The sequence below is a fragment of the Silurus aristotelis genome, assembly GCF_946808225.1.
Source record: "Silurus aristotelis genome assembly, chromosome: 9".
NCBI lineage: Eukaryota > Metazoa > Chordata > Actinopteri > Siluriformes > Siluridae > Silurus > Silurus aristotelis.
Window position 1 is genome coordinate 18,746,409 of NC_139582.1, and position 19,973 is coordinate 18,766,381.

The 19,973-nt window shown below is 38.1% G+C and overlaps 2 protein-coding genes and 1 long non-coding RNA gene across 4 annotated transcripts; 2 read left to right on the forward strand and 1 right to left on the reverse strand.

The window, feature by feature from the left end:
• Positions 1 to 848: 848 nt before the first annotated feature.
• On the reverse strand, positions 849 to 5,043 carry gnpnat1 (glucosamine-phosphate N-acetyltransferase 1). Its single transcript, XM_083550343.1, has 6 exons — positions 4,898 to 5,043; positions 2,875 to 3,038; positions 2,737 to 2,799; positions 2,522 to 2,649; positions 2,336 to 2,397; positions 849 to 2,039 (listed from the first exon to the last, which is right to left on the reverse strand). Exons 1-6 carry the CDS (start codon positions 4,903 to 4,905, stop codon positions 1,892 to 1,894), a joined length of 573 nt encoding a protein of 190 aa, XP_083406469.1. The 5' UTR covers positions 4,906 to 5,043; the 3' UTR covers positions 849 to 1,891.
• Positions 5,044 to 5,071: 28 nt separating this feature from the next.
• On the forward strand, positions 5,072 to 6,806 carry LOC310731046. The gene is made up of 3 exons (XR_014535055.1): positions 5,072 to 5,476; positions 5,557 to 5,637; positions 6,324 to 6,806. It is a non-coding gene; the product is annotated as an uncharacterized lncRNA (long non-coding RNA).
• A 6,614-nt stretch (positions 6,807 to 13,420) lies between these two features.
• socs4 (suppressor of cytokine signaling 4) lies at positions 13,421 to 18,757 on the forward strand. 2 transcript variants are annotated; one of them, XM_083550328.1, is made up of 3 exons: positions 13,421 to 13,670; positions 14,214 to 15,171; positions 18,546 to 18,757. In XM_083550328.1, exons 2-3 carry the CDS (start codon positions 14,242 to 14,244, stop codon positions 18,639 to 18,641), a joined length of 1,026 nt encoding a protein of 341 aa, XP_083406454.1. In that variant the 5' UTR covers positions 13,421 to 13,670; positions 14,214 to 14,241; the 3' UTR covers positions 18,642 to 18,757. The 2 variants fall into 2 exon arrangements, with proteins under 2 accessions (XP_083406454.1, XP_083406453.1); XM_083550327.1 differs by lacking the exon at positions 18,546 to 18,757 and having other exon boundaries at positions 14,214 to 16,267.
• Positions 18,758 to 19,973: the final 1,216 nt, after the last annotated feature.

Below are 19,973 nucleotides of genomic sequence, written 5' to 3' on the forward strand. Positions count from 1 at the left end.
CCTGTCGCCGGTTCACCACTGTTCCTTCCTTGGACCACTTTTGATATAGATTGACCACTGTAGACCTAGAACAGCCCACAAAAGCTGCAGTTTTGGAGATGCTCTGTCCCACAGTCGTCACAATTTGGACCATGTTAAATTTGCTCAAATACCATTTTTCCTGCTTCCAACACATTAACTTTGAGGACAATATGTTCATTTGCTGCCTGATAAATCTCACCCTCTAACAGGTGCCATGATGAAGAGATAATCAGGGGTGTTCACCTTCACCTATTCATTCAGATAATCAGTGTTCTATCATAATTGTTGTATGTAGTCCTGGTGAACTCAGATGTTATTGGGGGGGGGGGGGGGTATACACATAATTTATTTATATATAGTATAGAAAGATTTTAGATGCTGTAGCATGAAATTTTCCCTTCACTTGAACTAGGGGACCCAAACCTGTTTCAGCATGACAATGTCCCTGTGCACAAAGCCAGCTCCAAGTAGATATGCCTTACAGTGGTTGGAGTAGAAGATCTGCTGCTATAGAGCTCTGACCTCAAGCCTATTAAACACCTTTAGGGTGTATGTGAATGCTGATTGCACCCCAGGCCTCCTGACCCACATCAGTACCTGTATTTACTAATACCCTTGTGGCCGAATGAACACAAATCTCCACAAAATATATCTTTCCAGACGAGTGGAGGTTTTTATAAGAGCATATTAGGGGACTACATGTGGAATGGGATATTCAAAATGTGAATCTTATGGTCAGATCCATATGGTGTACATTATATATATATTTATATATATATATATATATATAGAGAGAGAGAGAGAGAGGGGGGAGGAGGATACATATAAACAGAAAAGCTTTTTTAATTGGATTTTTTTCACTTTTCACCCATATCCCCCTTTTAGAGCATTTACATAAGAAAATAAATAAAATGCTGCATTGTACAGTATAGAAACATCCCTAGTATCTATTACATTTAGGATATAAAAAAATAAATGTTAGGTAGTGTACCATTACTTGATAGGAATATATATTATTTGTCATCAGTTTCAATCCACAGTCTCTGGTTTATAGTTTGCTAATAAATAACGTTTATTAACGAAAGTTGCGATCACGGCTGAACATGTGCCACATATTACTGATTGTATTATGTAATATATCTTGTAAAAAGTGAGAAAAGCCTTTAGAGATTAGCGTAATAGGAAAAGATATCGGCAGTACGGTCTGACAGAAACCGGCTAAAGTGCATTAAACTCAGCTTCTGGTTGTGAATGTAAACTCTACAGAGGGTCTGGAATTTGTAGCCATGACTTTCTTTTTCTGCTTCTTCTTCAACAGCATTTATAAAAGAAGAGAAGAAACTGAGCCCCTTCGAGCCATGCGTCTTTAGTTGTGCCGATTAAAGCTACCAGGTAAACTTTCAGCTGATCGACTACATTTGTAGTGTGTTCAATTTTTTTTTTTTGAGGGGGAAACGTATGCAAAATAATCGTGTATAAATAAGCAAAGCATATTTAAGGTCTTCGTTCTTCCTCAGAGAATATTTTGGTACTGTTTATTATAAGAAAAATATAAATTACAATATAGAAAAGTATGTTTTTTACGAAAATATTTCAAGTACCTTAATTTTTCCAGCATAAATGACTTAACAAAATGACCAAGCGGGAAAAAAAACAGACCTTCTGAGAGCATTAGTGACTGGGACTTTATATTCTATACCTACGATCCTTCATCATGCTGTAGATTTGGTTGGTTTTGTTTGACCCTGACTAGCGCCAAGTCTCGGTCCGTTCTTAAGGAAAATCAGCAAGGTTAAACCCGAGCGTACAGTCAGTGCGAGCTCGGATATCAGGAACCGCCCGCTCCTTATGCGCAGCGTCCCCTAGGGGCTCAATCGAAGAAGCGACACTGCATGTAGGTTTCGTCGGAGGGCGTGTATCCCAGCTTCTTGTAGAATTCAACGTTCTTCTGCGCGCACTCCAGCGTGATCTTGTAACACTGCAGTTTTTTGCTGAGCAGAGTCAACACCGCGACGAGCCTGCGCACAAAAAAAAACATCCAAATAGGTGCACCTGTTTAGAGAAGAAGGCGTGGCCTCTGGCAGGTCATTTCAGGTCAAATTAAAAGGTGCATGTTAGTAAAGAAGGGGTGGCCTATGGGAAGGTCATACTCCGTGAGGGAAGTGTGTCATTGTGATTGTCAGTCTCAATAAAAAAAAATATATATACAGCCTTAGGTCTTATTGTGTTACAAAATTCAAATATTCACAGCGATTCTGTCCATTGACGAGTTCATAGAAAGCAGAAAGGGACAAGAGATTAGAAGCAAACTCACAGTTTTCCCAGCTGTTTCCCTCTGCAGACGTCACTGACCACTACCTCCTCGACACGCCCTCGCTATTGAGAAAACAGCAGGTCATAAAAATGCATTTCCTCATTCTTCAGTTAGACATTCAGAATGCACTAGAACTGCACAATGTTGTATTTATTACACGTGTGTATGGGAGAACGTGTGCTGTACCTTTGCACACCCGTGAATGAATTTGTGCTCTATGATCAGCATCGCCGTGGCAACGATCTGCCCAACGTTCGTGTCCTCAACCACAATGACGTAATAGTCACCGGTTTTCTTCATGTGTTCAAAATTCGCTGCACGGTATAAAGATGCTGATTGTTACCCGCTGCAACTCTTTTATTTTTTTAAGTAAATGTGTAGTGAAAAGTAAGCATCAGTACCTCTGAACTGCTCTTTCGTGACGTCTCCTGCCACTGTGAGCTGCGACAGGACCTTATAGAGTCCTGCAACCGACGCAAAACAAAGCATGAGACAGTTTACGGACAGAGGACCGCGTGAAAGATTGAAGGAGCTCGTACCTCTGTCTAAGTCGGCGAGGTGGAGAGGACGGAGGACAAGACTGTCTCCGGGATTTAAGGGTGAGATGGAAGGTGAGAAGGACACAACGCTGCTGCTCCAGTCCAGCTCCTGGAGCAACGAAGGGTCAAACAGTGGCGTCTCGTCCAGCAGCATCCCGTAGGCCCTGAGAAAGGAATACGAGAAGAATATGAGGAGGGGGCAGGGCTTAAAAAACTTCAGCAGCACTCGAGCGTCCTGTCCAGCGTGTTCTTCAAAAATGTGGATGTTCTCTTAAGGAAACAGTGACTTCAGTTATTCCTTGATACACCCACAAACACGGCATGAGTCAGTGTGAGGCAGTGTGTTCTGAAGCACAGAGGCAGGGCTGTTCAGTGTACTATGATCCTCAAACATTTTCTAATTAAACAAACCTCTGCTGCTGTACGAGTGTCCGACTCCGTACAGACGTCAATCTCAAACAGAAATCATGAGCGTTCTCTCTCTAACACACCCTATAAAGGTAGTTTAGCTTTCTTTTTTTCTTTTTTAATGTTTGACAAATCTTTTACACATCTCAGTTCCAGGAAGCTGCCTGCTGGGTGTGTAAAGTAATGTAGACAGGCATGAAGGGTTAGATTTCAGTAGCACCGGTTTCTTTCAAGCTAACTACAGTGTGTTGATGGTGGTCAATGGTGGTCAATGGTGTGGGCGTGTGTGTGTGTTCCTGGGTCATGTCCTGGGTTTCCAGGATATGCTACTCTCCTAATACTTAAATCAGTCTGTCTACCTGTTTATCTCTCTCAATCATTGAGAAAACAAGGTTCTGTAATGGGTTTACAATTTTTTTTAACATCTTTTAACCATCCTAATAGTCTGTCTGTCTGTCTGTCTGTCTGTCTGTCTGTCTGTCTGTCTGTCTGTCTATCTATCTATCTATCTATCTATCTATCTATCTATCTATCTATCTATCACAAGCTTCTGTCAATGGTTTTATTTTCTGTTGATGACTATTTTGTTATGAAATTTTGTCAGGATTCAATAGAATTTCATCGACAATCTATCTATCTATCTATCTCCTTCACTACTGGTCATAAACAAAATAGATTAATCTAGGGATTTCTTCCTAGACTTTCTCCCTTTTTTCATTAAACTTTCTAAGAAAATTTATTTTGAAGCTAGAACTCTAATCCATCCTAGTTATCTATCTATCTATCTATCTATCTATCTATCTATCTATCTATCTATCTATCTATCTATCTATCTATCTATCTATCTATTTCACTACTGGTCATAAACAAAAGAGATTAATCTAAGGATTTCTTCCTAGACTTTCTTTGAAAATCGAGAACTGTAAACCATCGTGTCTGTCTGTCTGTCTGTCTGTATCTATCTATCACAAGCTGTCAATGGTTTTATTTTCTGTTGATGACTATTTTGTTAAGAAATTCTGTAAGGATTCAATAGAATTTCATTGACAAGCTACAACTTTCTATCTATGTCTTTCTATCCATCTATCCATCCACAGAAATAAGTGGGTCTTTCTAGGGTCTCCCTTTTTTCATTAAACTTTCTAAGAAAATGTATTTTGGAACTAGAACTCTAATCCATCATAGTAATCAATCAATCAATCAATCTATCTATCTATCTATCTATCTATCTATCTATCTATCTATCTATCTATCTATCTATCTATCTATCTATTTTCTTCACTACTGTTCATAAACAAAAGAGATTAATCTAGGGATTTCTTCCTAGACTTTCTTTGAAGATCGAGAACTCTAAATCATCTGTCTGTCTGTCTCCCTATCTATCTGTTTGTTTGTCTGTCTGATATTTAATATAGTATATTACCATATAACTAATACGAAAGCAAATCAAACAGCAAATTGTAATTACTTAAAAACACGGTGTGGTTTATTTATTGTTTATTTAACACGTACTGCTACAGCATGTCATGTACTACACGAATAAAGGAGCGAACACGTTCTCCAGCACCTGTATGTTCTCCGTTCGGTTCCCAAACATGATCATGAGGTTACTCACTCAAACATGCGGCGATCAGAAGCGACGTTTGGTTTCAGTCAGCCCAATGTTGTCTGATAAAGTGTGTTGTTTCGTGTTCTGATACAGTGACAGAAGGGAAAGAGGGAGTGAAGCTCCGGCGCGCCTCACTTCCGCCTCCGTCACACTGCGCGAGGGGCAATGACGTGGCACACAAGGATCAAGCAAGGGGCGGGGCGTGACGTCAACAAGACGGAAAAAAGGATATTTATTTTTTCTGTTTACATCCTCTTCAGTCACACTTAATGTCTTTTCGTATTTGGAAAGAATCAGTTAATTTTAATATATTATATTATTGCATGATCCTGTTAAAATGGCTGCTAGTTAGACTGTAGTGGCATTTATTCCCCAGTACTTCTCTTTTTTTTTTTTTATCTCTACACATGGCTTTAATTTACCCCATGTAGTGGCTTACTTAAGAGTTGTGAAACTAGGGGGAAGAGGCATCTATCAGTATCAGTCAAAAGTCTGGACACACCTTCTCCTTCATTGTATATTTATACTGAAGACATCCAAAAACCTGTTTAACAACCCAGAAAATGTTTTGTATTTTTGTCCAAAGTAGCTCCATTAAGCTTTGTTGACGAACACTCATGGCATTTTCTCATCAGAATTACCCGAAATCGTTTTTCAATTCACAGGTGTGCCTTTTCAAGGGTTTGTGACATTTCTTGCCTTCTTAATGTGCTTTAGACCATCCGTTGTCTTATGCAGAGGAAAGGGTGAGTATAGAATCAGTAGCCCTATTGGTGCTACAACAACTACTGTACAAATCCATATTATGGTGAGAAATGCTCAGTTAAGTAAAGAAAAAAAAAAGGCGCTTCCTGAAATGAAGGTCAGTCAGTCTGAAAAATCTCAAGCACTTTAAATGTTTTCTCATGTGCAGTCTCCAAAACCATCAAATGCTATGATGAAACAGGCTCCCATAAGGACCATGTCAGGAAAGGAAGAACACGAGCTACCTCTGCTGCAGGGGATAAATTAATAAGGAAATACCGGCCTCAGAAACCACAGATTTAAATAATGTTTCTCGTTGTTTAAGTGACAGACATATTTTGAAATCCACTGTTCAGAGGAGTCAGGCCATAGTGGTCAAATTGCGTAAAAAAAAAAATAAAAATACAAAATACTTAAGAAGAACAACAAGCTTTCCTGGGCCAAGAAACACAAGGAATAGACATTAGATCAGTGCAGAACTGTCTTTTGGTCAAATCAGTCCAAATTTTAGATTTTTGGTTCAAACCTGTTGGTGACTTTAAGGAATTTGAGTAAAAAATAAGGGGAACATTTAATCAGCATGGCTACCACTGCATTTTGCCATCCCATCTTGTTTGTGCTTAGTGAGACCATAATTTGTTTTCCAACAGGACAATGACCTCAAACTCACCTCTATGTTATGTTACAGCTATTTGTATAAGAAGAGCTTGATGGATTTCAGATCGTTTGAAATTATTTGGACTGAAGAGTAAAGGAAAAGCAGCCAACAACCACTCAACACATCTGGAAACTTCTCAAGACTACCTCATGAGGTTATCAATCATGGAATGGCCTGCCCAGACAATGCACCTAAATACTATTGAACTGCTCTGGAATGAACTGAATCGCAAGGTCAGCAAGAAATCTTTAACTAGTGAAGAACACTTTGGCAAGTTTTCCAGGCGGCACGGCAAAGTATTTTAGCTGAATGTTTGGAGAAACAAACTGTCTGGATGCCAAGTGTGTGTAAAGCTGTTATTCGTGCCAAGGGAGGATTTTTTTTTTTTTTTTACAAAATAAAGTGTAGAATCTGTTAAAGTAAATGTTCCAGTATATAAACAGTGGGAACATGCATGTTTTGTACTGGTGAGTGTCACACATCCTTGGCCAATAAACCCGATTCTGATTCTGATGTGTGCAAGTAAAAGGGAATTTTTCCTGCTAGTGCATCCAAGGACATCCCATGCAATTGTGCCTCCAATTTTGTGGTAACAGTTTGGGAAAGAACCATGTATGGCTGGACAAATCAGGTGTCCCAATATCCTTGTCCATATAGTGTATGTTAATGAATGCAATTATAGAGAAAGTGTTTCTAAATTAGGCCTCTTTTCTCACATATACACACACCTCCATACACACCCCCATACACTTACCGTATATCTCTTTGAAGCTATTGATTTTTGTCATGCACCTAAAAAAAAAAAAAGACGATTAAAACATGTTCCGGATGCTCAGGCCGAGCACAAAGGAGGTGTAGAAATGGAAAAAGATGTAACACTAAGCCCAGGTTAGTGTTATTGATGATTGACAGCTTCGAAGACACGCAGTGTGCGTCAGTACTAATGGCAGTCTGTAATGTGTTCTATAATAAACTTTATAAGACTGGATTTAGAATTATCGACCCACATTTCATTTATCGGTCAAGATTGGATACGTTGGATACAAAAATCAGGCGTGTGAACATCTTCAGGAGGGTTGAGATGCACATTATTTTGCACCCTATGCAAGTAGAATAAACACAGAACTTTGTGCCCCAGTTAACTTCTGATATGTTCAAGTGGTAGCTTCTACTGTATATGTGATTACAGTCAGTAAGTCCGCCTGGTAATGTATATGTTCAGATGGCAATTTTGATATAGTTAATGATTTTAAAATGACCTATGGAAAGAAAGTAGAGTTGATATTGACTGTAACTGAGGTTGGCTTTCTTTACATTTACGTTCCTGGCATTTGGTAGATGCCCTTATTTTGAGCTACTTACAATTATCTCATTTATACAACTGAGCAGCTGAAGGCTGGGATTTGATCTCACAAGCTACCAATAAGACCGTGAGTCCAAATATACATACAATTTTGACCCTCTATATTAGCAGTTTTATTTAATTGTGTCTGAACAGAGGACACAAACGCAACCACATGTTAAAACATTTCAAGGCTACAATGCGGGTACACGACATATGAAATAAGCCGGTGTAAACTGGGAACTACAGTAGGTTGGGACTTGGATTACAGATGAGATCGAAAAGGAAAGTGTCCGAAGAACACGCGGGAGAATATTTCCTGTTCAGATTTCAGCTTTAAACGAGGAAATGGAGGGTCTCTTCCGGAGATGCTAAATTCAGGACGTTAAGAACTAGCAATTGGACACATGTTAAATAACTGTTATTCCATAATTCATCTTCAGTTACCGGCGTTGCTGCCCAACAGACAGCAGGTATTGAATAAACCGGGAAATGGCTCGGCTCATAGCAGGAGGGGGTGGAGGGGGGCTGACATGCCTGGCAGAAAGCTGATATAGTAGTTTACATGACTCCGGTATGGATCGTTGCATCGAGTGGAAGATATAACTTGAGGAGATGCAGCGGGTCTGTTCCTAATGGCCAGACTCTGAAACCGAATCTGTACGTCTAGTCATACCACATCCGCTGTCTTTTTTTTTCTGTTGCTTTTATTGGAACAATAATTCAAATGAAGTCTTTTAAAAAAAGGAATACGATGTTCAGATTTAAAATGCAATATTGTCATGTTTTGCTTCATACAGTATATTTTCAGTATGTTTTAATATGCCTGCTGAAAATGTTTCTAAGTAAACCAAGAAAAAAACTATACACAACCCAGGAAATGGTTCTGAAGCCTCCGAAACGACGTTATTGAAACCATCGAAAACTAATCTAACAAAAAATGCATACAGTGCCTGAGATATGGTTTTTAAGAGACGAGATGTTTCTTTTTGTTTCTTTGAAACAAACCTGGTAATTTAACCTTTTGAAGATTGACCAAATAAATATAGAAAAGTACAGAAACCCTATTTTCATTGAAAAATCCTCCTTTCGCTTGAATAACGGCTTTACACACTCTTGGCATCCAGACAGTTTATTTCTCCAAACATTTAGCTGAAATACTTTGCCTCTTGGAAAACAAGGATGTATTTCACTGGTTGGAGATTTCTTTTTGATCCAGTTCATACCAGAACAGTTCGATAAGATTTAGGTCCAGTGACTGGGCAGGTGAATGTATTCTTCAGCTCATTGTCTTGTATGGTGTAGTTTTTTTCCATTGAGCAACAGTCCAGATGGAATTGCATGGTGTTGAAATATGGAATGGCAGCCATGTTGTTTCTGTATTCCTTTTACCATTGTGAAGTGGAATGTGGCATAACTACATGTATTTCATACATAATCTACTGTTATGGGCCAAGGTGACAGTTTGATTCCAGACTGTGTATTACAGCAATTTAATTTCATAGTGTTTTTTTTTTATTAGTTAGTTAACGACAGGGCAAACCTATTTTTCCCTCTAAGTGATACATAATGTTAGAGAACATCTGAGAAACGAGTTTCTGTTTGGTCATGTCCTACAAACAATGTATGCCTAGTATACTTTTTTATTCTTTTAACGTTAATAAGAAGACAAACTGATCACAAAACCGTAAAAGAAAATGCTACTATTTGCACTCCTAGTAGATGCTAAACTGCATTTGGTTGCTGTGCACCTGTACTGTGCAATGACAGTAAAGTTGTATCAACACTATATGAACAAAGGTTTGTGGATACCTGAGAATAACACCTTTAGCAAGTTTACCAAGAGGCATGGCAAAGTGTTTTAGCTGAAAGTTTGAAGAAACTAATTGTCTGGATGCCAAGAGACCATTATAAAAATGTATTTTAAAAATGTTTGTGCATTATATATTTGTAAATTGCCTATTTTAAAAATAAACAAAAAGAGCATGCGTGTGCCTGTCAAAAACCATGAAAGTCGAGGTGTTTCTAAAGAAATGTTAAGAGGTACTTAATGTTTTTTTTGCACATGCTTTAAGGAATTCAATAATCAGTGTGTCAGAGATTTTATGAAACACTTTACTCATGCGTTAAAAAAAAATGACAATATTTTATGACTGGGTTAATTGTATGGAAAAGCCGGAGCAAATTTAATAGTAAATATACGCTATATTTGTTAGCTAAGTTTAGTTTTTTGTGTTGCTAACGCTCCATGTGTATATTTACATTAACTGAACCATACTCTTATTCATGGTCAGCTCTCAGACTTCCCAGTTACTAATTATGCGTTTTAAAGCGACGACCACAATGTGTTTACCCCGAATCATACCACCACCTTAATCACCTACAGCAGTTTTGGAAGCTCTGCATCCACAGATATGAATCAATGAGGACACGTGGTGGGATCGACAGAGCCAGAGCCCTCCTGCTCATTCAATTATCTTCAATCCAGTCCTAAAAAAACCACCATTCTTATGTAGAGCTGAATGAACAAAGGTCATGTGATATTTATCTTCCAGATGGTGTATATACAGTCTACACTACAGACTATACTTCGGTTTCCTAAAATGCACTAAATGTGCCTTTCGGGACGTGTTAATGCTCCTGCACATGAGGAAGCACTCCTTTAAAAAAAGGGGTGCAGTCTTACGTGGTCGTTCCCGTTTGATTAGACAGAGGAATAAAATATTCATGATGCCAGCTCTGTTCTGTAGATCAATGGTAGCATAATAGCTGGCATATGTGAAGCCTCCCTGGCCCAATTTCCTCCACCTCCAAGATAAAATGTGCCATGTTAATGGGTGTACTGGGTTACAGCGATTTCCTGGGCGTAGCTGGTTCACATGCGGATCGGAGACAAGGATGCGCTTTACAACGACAGCAGAAGATTTGTTCTCCCTGTAGTCTGATACGCCATGCTCAAGAAATGGTCTCGCTTTTTTTTTTTTTTTTATATAGATAATTTTCTAGACACCCATTTTATTCTAAAATGTATTAATTATAAACAACTTAGAAGTAAATATCACAGGGCAAAGTGTTTAATTAAGTAGGAATCTGTTATAATGAATATAAAAATGAGTGGTTGTGTAAAATAAATTACATGGTCAGTGTATATGATAAATAGATATAAAAAGAAAAAAAAAATACATTGTTTTTAAAACAATGTAAAAAGAATTTTCCATCTATTTATTCAGCACTATCAAACTGATACTGTATCCATCCATTGTTGTCATACTCTGCCCTTCCCGGAAATCAAATAATACATGAGTATAGAAATGAATAAGTAATAAAGTATGGATCTGTGAATCCAGCATCCTATTATGTGAGACTTTTGAAATTGGATAAATATCATCATCAGCTAAGAGAGAAATATTTTTCAGAGCATGTGATTTTTATACACATCTATTTATCCTTATTCTTCTATCTATCCTGTCTATCCATCCATCCATCCATCCATCCAGTCAATGAGCCCTCCTTGCATCTATCCAGCGATCTGTCCTTGCTATTCAAAAAATCTTTATTAAATATCTGTCTGTCTGTCTGTCTGTCTGTCTGTCTGTCTGTCTGTCTGTCTGTCTGTCTGTATGTCTGTATGTCAGTCCGTCTGTCCGTCCACTCATCTTTCCAAATATCTAATCAAGCATCCACCCATCATTCCATTTTTCTTTCCAAGCCTCATAGATGGCTGGATCCACCTATCCATCCATCCAGCCAGCCATCCATCCATCCATCCCTCCACCAATTTATTTAACCTGTCTTTTTAAGCATCCATGCAATATTCCATCCATCCAACCAAAGATTTGTCCATCCATCCATCCATCCATGCATCCATCCATCCATCCATCCATCCATCCATCCATCCATCCAATTGTTCATCATTTGTTCTATCTATTCATACATTTATCAAAACATATAAATTAATTCATCCAATAGTGTATATTTATTCTTCTGCCTGAATGTAAAATAGTAACTGAGCCAACTGACTCAGTAACTAACAAATAAATATTTCTTGTAGCTACATGTTTACTGTACACACTGCTAATGTGTATTGTTGATAAGCTGAACTCTTTTAAACCGAACACATGGTGTTTTGTTTGTATTTGTTAGCCACATCTGAGCAAAACAAAAAAACCATTGTTGACCCCTGGACTGACATAACCTCCTGAAATGCCCAAGTGTGTGTGTTAGTACAAAACAATTACATGAATATTTTATTGCATTAAGGAGGCTTGTCAAATATGAGGCATGATGGCACGGGGTGAAAAAAAAGCTTTAAAATGACATCACCTAAATATTAAGTCCTGAAGAGTTCTAGATTTGATCATGGGAGCCTCTTAGCTCGTCCTTCAGCCTTTGATATCTGACACTGTGAAGGTTTTCTAGGCTCAGTACTGGAAATGTATCTGAGACCTGGACGACGGTCGTGAAGGCTGATTGGGGCGAGCAGGACTGGCCGGATATGCACAGCTTTGAGGAAGACTCGTATCGACCAGAAAATCAATAAATCAAGCGCTCAATGCTGGTTAAGAGCTCTTTCCGTTTCCGTCCTAACAAGATTGTTTGGGCAAATTAACGGCTGCTGCTGTCGACTAATTATCAGACGGAGTGGTGCCCAGCCAAGGCTGACCTGGAGGTCAGAAATATCACAAATGTGGCTTTACTTGTGGTATATAATGATCTCTTCTGCTCCGTAGACAACATGAAGCATAATAAATAGACCTTTTTGCAGGGGGCTGTCAATTTACATTCATGGTATTTGTTAGACACCTTTATTAAGAGTGTTTTAAATTTATCAAATTTAAACAACTATGCAGTTGAGGGTTAGGGGCCTTACTCAGTGGCATCTTATACGCTATATATACATTGTATATGTGTATATGTTTAAGGTGTTAATGTGATTGTAAATATTATTTAATTCAAAGCTACAGACTGTAAAATCTGAATATTTGTTTTTGTTTAAGATTCTAATTGAACACTGTAGGAATTCATCTTTTCATCCTTCTATCTTTCCAACTCTATCCAAGCATTATTCATCTATCCATTCATCCATCCTAAAATCCATTTATTTAAATTTTTCACAATTGTCTATCCAACCATCTATCCATGTTCCATTCTTTTAAACGCCCTTCCGAGCATTTATTCGTTATTCTGTTCATCCAGCTATGTGCTTACCCAAAGATCTATTCTCACATCCGTCCATCCTTGCAGCTGCCTATCTAACCATCTGTCTATGCATCTGTCCTCCTAGCTATGTCCATTACATTCATCCATTATTTCATCAATCCATCCATCCATCCATCCATTCATCTATCCATCCATCCATTCTTTAATTCAAAAGATCCATTTATTTATCCTTCATCCTTCCAACATGAATTCCTTTCTGATGAAAATCCTTGAGTTTTTTTTTTTTTTTTTTAAATACAAAAAAAGTTACAAATTTATAAGTTAATATATAAAACCTCCCAGGGCTGATCTTCCATTATAGTAGCTATAAACAGTCCTTCCTATACTGTTTTGAAGCTTATAAGACACAAAAATGGCAGAAACTGAAAGCACAAATTCCACTGCGCTGAAGATTTTCCACTTTTGGAAAACATAAAGCTTAAAGCATGGACACTGGAGACTCCTTCCTGTCCTCTCACAAAGTGTGGAGTTGTCCATGTGTGAGTTGTTACTTTCATAATGATAAAGCATAGGCCTGCTGTAACTGCTGTGTGTGTGTGTGTGTGTGTGTGTGTGTGTGTGTGTGTGTGTGTGTGTGTGTGTGTGTGTGTGTGTGTGTGTTGTTTCTCCTGCACTCTCAGCCAGGGTCAGTGTGTCTCCTAGGAATTGCTCTATGAGAGCACTTTAAAGCCGAGAGACGCGCTCATTACCCTCTCACTGCACAGCTCACCACTCACACACACTCACGCAGAGCTTCCGAAAACCATGGGACAATTCATTGCCTGAGGACTAAATATTAACATCTTACAACTTACACTTCAGTGTTGATATTGAAGGTAAGCCCTTTTTTAAATTCGTATTTTAATGGACATTCTGACTATATTATGTGTATGTATATATATATATATATATATATATATATATATATATATATATATATTATACTCTACATATATAGATATATATGTGAAAATCTATATCCTTTTTTTAAAATAATTATTAATTTTTTTCTACTTGTGAAATGATTACAGCTACACTGTATGTCTGAGAAGCACTACAAATAAATTATTATTATATATTATTATTATTGCGTTGAAATTTTTTTCTCGCATATTTCACATAATTCATTTATGTAAAATAAAAGAAAAAACACATTTATTGATTCATTTTGTGATTAAACAAACCCCAAGCATACTTATTTATTGTATTTATTTATTTATTTAGTTTTTGCTGTTTTTTTTTTTAAGGGAACCTGCACATATGTTTATTATAACATTTATTATTTACATTTATTATGTTTTATTTTTGTCATGGAAAATTTTTTTGTAAGAAATGTGTTGAACCATAACTTATAAGACACTATATATTTTTTTGTGCAGCACAGGACAACATTGACGTGTCCACATCATGTCCGAGAAGAAATCCAGACCCTCAGATGCGCGTCCCAAAAACCTGCGTAGCTGGAGCGTGGACAGCTACATCCGCAGTGTTAAGAAGCGCTCGCGTGGTCCGCGCCATGACGCCCCTCCCAGAGGAGTAGAGGATGGAGACGTGCCGGATGAGCAGAACGTCCGCTCGACTTCCTGTCCCCAGAGACGGAGGGAGAGGAAGTGCAGCTGTACGGCAATCGGAGATGGAGACATAGACTCTGTGTGCAGGAAAGCGTTGTCTCGCCGATCTCTCCGACAGAAGTTCCAGGACGCAGTGGGGCAGTGTCTTCCCCTCCGTGGCCACCATCATCACCACCATCATCACCATCACCACCACCACCATCACCAGGGCGGCTCGTCGAGACCATTCTCGGTACTCCTGTGGTCCAAGCGCAAGATTCACGTGTCCGAGCTCATGGAGGACAAGTGTCCGTTCTCGCCGAAGTCCGAACTGGCGCAGTGTTGGCATCTTATCAAGAAGCACGGCACGCATCAGAACGCCTCAATAGTCCTTGAGGACCACAAAAGCAGAAGGTTGACCTCGTCCTCTTCGACTTTTATTTCCTGGGAGGAAGTCAGCTCGAACGGTGCATCCAGCTTAACTGATTGGGACGCGTCTTTTATTCACGGGGCACCCCAGTGTTACTCACATGCTGACTGCATCTTAGTTCCTGATCTCCTTCAAATCATCAACAGCCCATGTTATTGGGGCGTCCTGAACCGCTTCGAGGCCGAACAGCTTCTCGAAGGCCAACCCGAAGGCACCTTCCTGCTCCGAGACTCCGCCCAGGACGACTACCTGTTCTCGGTCAGCTTTCGGCGCTACGGCCGGTCTCTCCACGCACGCATCGAGCAGAGCGGCAAGCGATTCAGCTTTGACTGTCGCGACCCCTGCATGTACAGAGACGTGAGTATCACGGGCCTTTTGAAGCACTACAGCGATCCGGCCACGTGCCTGTTCTTTGAACCGCTCCTGTCTCGACCCCTGCCCAGGACCTTCCCCTTTTCCCTGCAGCATCTGTGCAGGGCGTTAATCTGCAGCTGCACTACCTATCAGGGCATCGAGACTCTGCCCCTGCCGCATACGCTCCGGGATTACCTCAGGCTATACCATTTTAAATGTGACGGGGCATGCGAGATATGACGAGCTATTCACATTTCAAATGTCTTGAATTAGAATCAGAAAGAATTCCACAAATGTGTCATTTTTTTCTTTATTCCTTGTAGTCCCTGATTTTCTGAGTGGGATCAATGGGCTACCTTTCTCTGATCAGACTGAGCCAATCATTTAGAGCTTATTTGTATGAAACAGGGTGAAAATAGTTACAAACTTTTCATCAAAACTACAAAAAAAAAACTTGATATTCCTGCACCTGTAGCAGAATGTTCATTTTAATGTTGTACTACCAAGTTGTGGTACCATCAAAGGTACCTCTTTTGTACCAATAGTCTGTAAACCCATAGGATATAGGAATTATACATAAATGCAGCATAAAAGAAAACAAACATGTTTGAGTACCTTGATTAGCATTATCATTCGAAGTTCGTAGGGATTTCAAGGACAATCACAAAAGTATATTTGTATAAACGTGTACTCCTCCTTGTGCAACCCGAACTGCTGAGGTGATCAATGTCTCTAAGTGAACATTAGCATCAATTTTAAATCATCACATCATTAATGTGCAACTATTTTCAGTCTTCTGCTTAAAATCACTCAACAAGCGCTAGACATGCTCGTTTTAAATGTAACAAAATGGTGTCCATCAGTGATTCAAAACAAAGAGATGGAAACTAATTTTTACCCTTCGCTCCTCTGTAGTGCTAACTGTCGTGCGACAGGAGAGATAATGCGCTAGCGTCTGGCGCCGACTAAATTGGGAAAAAATCTGTAGAAAATGCCCCGGCTGGAAAAAAAAATGGTCTTCCTGATGAAGCTTCTTTTGAACGATCTAGTGATAAAAGCCAGGAATGAGCAAAGTGATGCTGGGTCTTCTGTGGAAAAAGGAATAAAACCTGATACCCTTAATCGATTTGATTCATATAGCGCTTACTGTAAACACTGTTATGAAGCAGATTTACAAAAATCCGGATGCAGATTTAGATTAACGACTGTGACAGGGACACGAGGAACCAGGCAACATGATATTATAGATTATTTCATATAGAGGTTGAGAAGTCACTACTGAGAATGCATTGAAAATATCTTTATGATTACAGCAGCAAATTCTTGTGCAGTATCCAGGTGAGAGTCATAAAAAAAGAAATGAAAGTGTTTTAAGGGTCTTTGATTCAGAAAATTTATTTAGAGTCATAGTTAATCACTTTGAGAGGCTTCACGGTTGTATCACATGTTATATGATACCAATATTGATTCCAAATTGAATTAATGAACAGCCTAAAGATCTATGAAGTTACTGAGCAACTCAAGAACCATAAAGATGGATTTGGACTGTAATTAATACAAACACCTTAACAATGATACAACTATAATGAATGGATATTTGGTGCCACTGAGAATCTGGATCCTCTCATGGTTTCTCCCTTATACCATCTCAGGGAGTTTTTCCTTGCCACATTCACCACTGGTTCGCTCATTAGAGACAAACTTATAGGCATTTTAACTTTATAACGCTTTAATTCTCTGTAAAGCTGCTTTGGGACAATGTCCATTGTTAAAAGTGCTACACAAATAAATCTGAATTGAAATTAAATGTATAAAGTTTAGGTCAAATTTGCTGCGTAACATTGACTGCTAATTTAACAAATTGACCTTGACCATCACAAAGCAAGGTTACAAGGTAAACCGAATTAAAAATATATTATATATATATTTATTTCCACATGAAACATATCTTCTTAAAGGTTTCAAAGTGCAAAAGTGTTTATTCGAAAACTGACCAGGTGCAATTCAAAACCATTGAACACGTTCAAAGGAATACACAGAAAGAGCGAAGACAGGACAAGGAGGTCAGACGAAACAAATGGCTTCAAATCTTAGGTAGGTCAAGACTTAAATATAGTATTTAACAGAAAGTCCTTTTGGTAAGCAGGGAAGGTGTCCTAAGCTACATTGTTTTTATAGACTGAAAACCCCTGTTTTGTCTTCTTTTTGGCTCGTTGATAGAATCCAGACAAACAACTTACATCTGATGGGTTTTTCCATCAGGCTTCCAGACGTATATTTAAAAAAGGGTTGCATGCATGAAGTGTGTTGTCAGGTATATATATATATATATATATATATATATATATATATATATATATATATATATATATATATATATATATATATCAGATTAGTTGTGACTAAAGCCAACTAATGTAAGTAATGTAGCTCGATAATCATACGACAGTTAGTAGGACAAATCGATCGTCAGCAACTTGTAAATGTGGAAGCTCGAAGCTAATTCTTCTGAATTTGGACATGAGCTGAAGAGCGCAATACGTTTTATAGAATGAGCGATTGTACTCATGATTTTTTCCGAATCACGTAAAAGATGTACTGTGGTACATGCAAACCAGGTCTCAAACATAGACCTGTTCTTAAATACACTGTATGGGCAAAAGTATTGGGACACCAGACTATTGCTGCCATTTGTGGTTTTTCTGCAAAAGTTTCAGGCGCACAATTGTGTATAATGTCTGTGGATGTGGGAACATAAAATTCTAAGGTTCTTAGCCTGCTACAGAGCTCTGACCTCAACCCTCAACCCTACACACCCTCAATCCCAACACCTTTGGGATGAATTGGAATGCTGACTTCATCCCAGGCCTTCTACATCAGTACATCTCCGCAAGCACACTTCAAAATCTAGTGGAACATCTTCCAAGAAGTGTGCAGGTTATTATAACAGTAAATGAGGACTAAATGTGGAAAGGGATGTTTAAAAAGCACATCAGGTGTGCTTCAGGTCAGGTGTCTACAAACATTTGTCAATATAGTGCATGTGATGTTTGTGCGATGTCTTGAAACGTCCATCTATTTGTTTTAGCATAGAATAAAAAAGAAAATAGACTAATTACATATTATTATGATTTGTTTATTATATTTCTTTCCCCAGTATTCCCTTAAGTATTTAAAATCATTTTAATAAATTTTTACATTTTTATTAAAAATTTAATTTTGATTTTACTACAACCTTTTTAGCAGATTTGCACTCATACCCCCATAATAAACAGATGTTGTAATATATAATGTCTGATACTCTATATGTATACTGTGTATATAAACTGAATGGAATGGCCACAGTTTCTTCATGTTGACCTTTTTGTTTTTGTCAGAATATCTGGCCAGATGGAAACGATGTTAAGCGGAAGAAAGAAAAGCAATCGGACAACTTTGTTTTCTTTTTCTGTCTTTTGAATCTGACGTCATAATGTCATAAAGCACGTATCATTGAAATGGTCTATATTGTTAACCAAAACCCTTCATCTTCTGAATAACAATGTGTAGCAGCAGACAATTTTCAATAAACACTGCCTATAAATACTGACCAGGTTAATGTGCCTGAGTGATATTTCCTTTGTATTGCTTCTATTAAATGTGGATCGATGATAAAAGACCCTTAAGCCATTATGATGCATTTTTTATGAGTTTTTTTAATGAGATTTATAATCCTGCTTTTATCCACACCGAGGGGATGAAAAGGAGCAAAAATGATTAGCAAAAATCCTCCTCATGATTTACAAGAAATGTGGAATTCGCTATAAAAAAAATGGCACTTTGCTGAAAGTATCATAAGTTAGCAGTGCCATAAAGCCTTAGTTATATATCATATACAGCAAGGGTACTTTTTCAGCATGCGATCTACTAACACTACCTTTTGCGTTAGACGTATTGGGCACCCCTGATATATACAGTAATCGCCCGTTTATCGTAGTGGTTACGTTTAGGTATACAGTACTGTACTGTAGTAACATTTTACTGCATGTTATAATTCAAAATTATAATTTCATTAATAAATGTCATTATTTCAACATAAAACCCCATAAAAAAATCCTCTATAAGTTTTTTGATCTGTGGCAAATGCAATTTCGCAATAATCCAGGGTGCGAGATTCTAACCACGGTAAAGCGGAGGATTACTGTATTCATTTTAATAACCTAAGCATTAAATCAACATTTCAAAATATTTGATTTAATCTTAAAGACACTAGAGCTGATACGAATTAACTACAGAGTGACTCAGGCATGCTTTCTTGCATTTGGAAGGAGTTTCCAGTGTCAGTTTTTTAGGAAATTCTGTGACATAAAAGGTACATATAAAAGCAGTCAGTTAATAAATGCAAGCAGTATAATTATTGAGAAATTGCTGCAGTATGGGAGAAATAAAAGTTTGTGACTGCCTACTATATGAAAATAACATCCATATCCAGGAGAAAAATTTCACCCTATAGTTTGTGTGTTGTTCATTACTTTTCCTCTAAAAACCAACTCAGAGTATAGCAAATGATTAGGGCTGATTTCTTTCTAGCTCAGACTGTAGAGCCATGTGTTCTGTCAGCTGGTTTGTTGGAAGCATAAACAGAATGAAAATGTGAATGTAAAAAACCTTTGTGAGTGTAGGAATGCGAGTGTAGGAAACCTTTTTATATTAATACTGTATATGGATATTGTTCTCCACCAGTCCACTATAATTAGTAATTCATGGGTGCTGTTTCACAGGTTCTCCTTTAAACAGGTATCATAAGGTGACATATATATATATAT

What these genes read in the sequence shown, in the direction of transcription:
- gnpnat1 (XM_083550343.1), bottom strand. An exon ending in CACGAAAGAGCAGTTCAGAG is followed by an intron (nt 2,650 to 2,736) that starts GTACTGATGCTT and finishes TATACCGTGCAG; the next exon opens with CGAATTTTGAACACATGAAG. An exon ending in GGGAAACAGCTGGGAAAACT is followed by an intron (nt 2,040 to 2,335) that starts GTGAGTTTGCTT and finishes TTTTGTGCGCAG; the next exon opens with GCTCGTCGCGGTGTTGACTC.
- socs4 (XM_083550327.1), top strand. Translation starts at nt 14,242, where the DNA reads ATGTCCGAGAAGAAATCCAGACCCTCAGATGCGCGTCCCAAAAACCTG.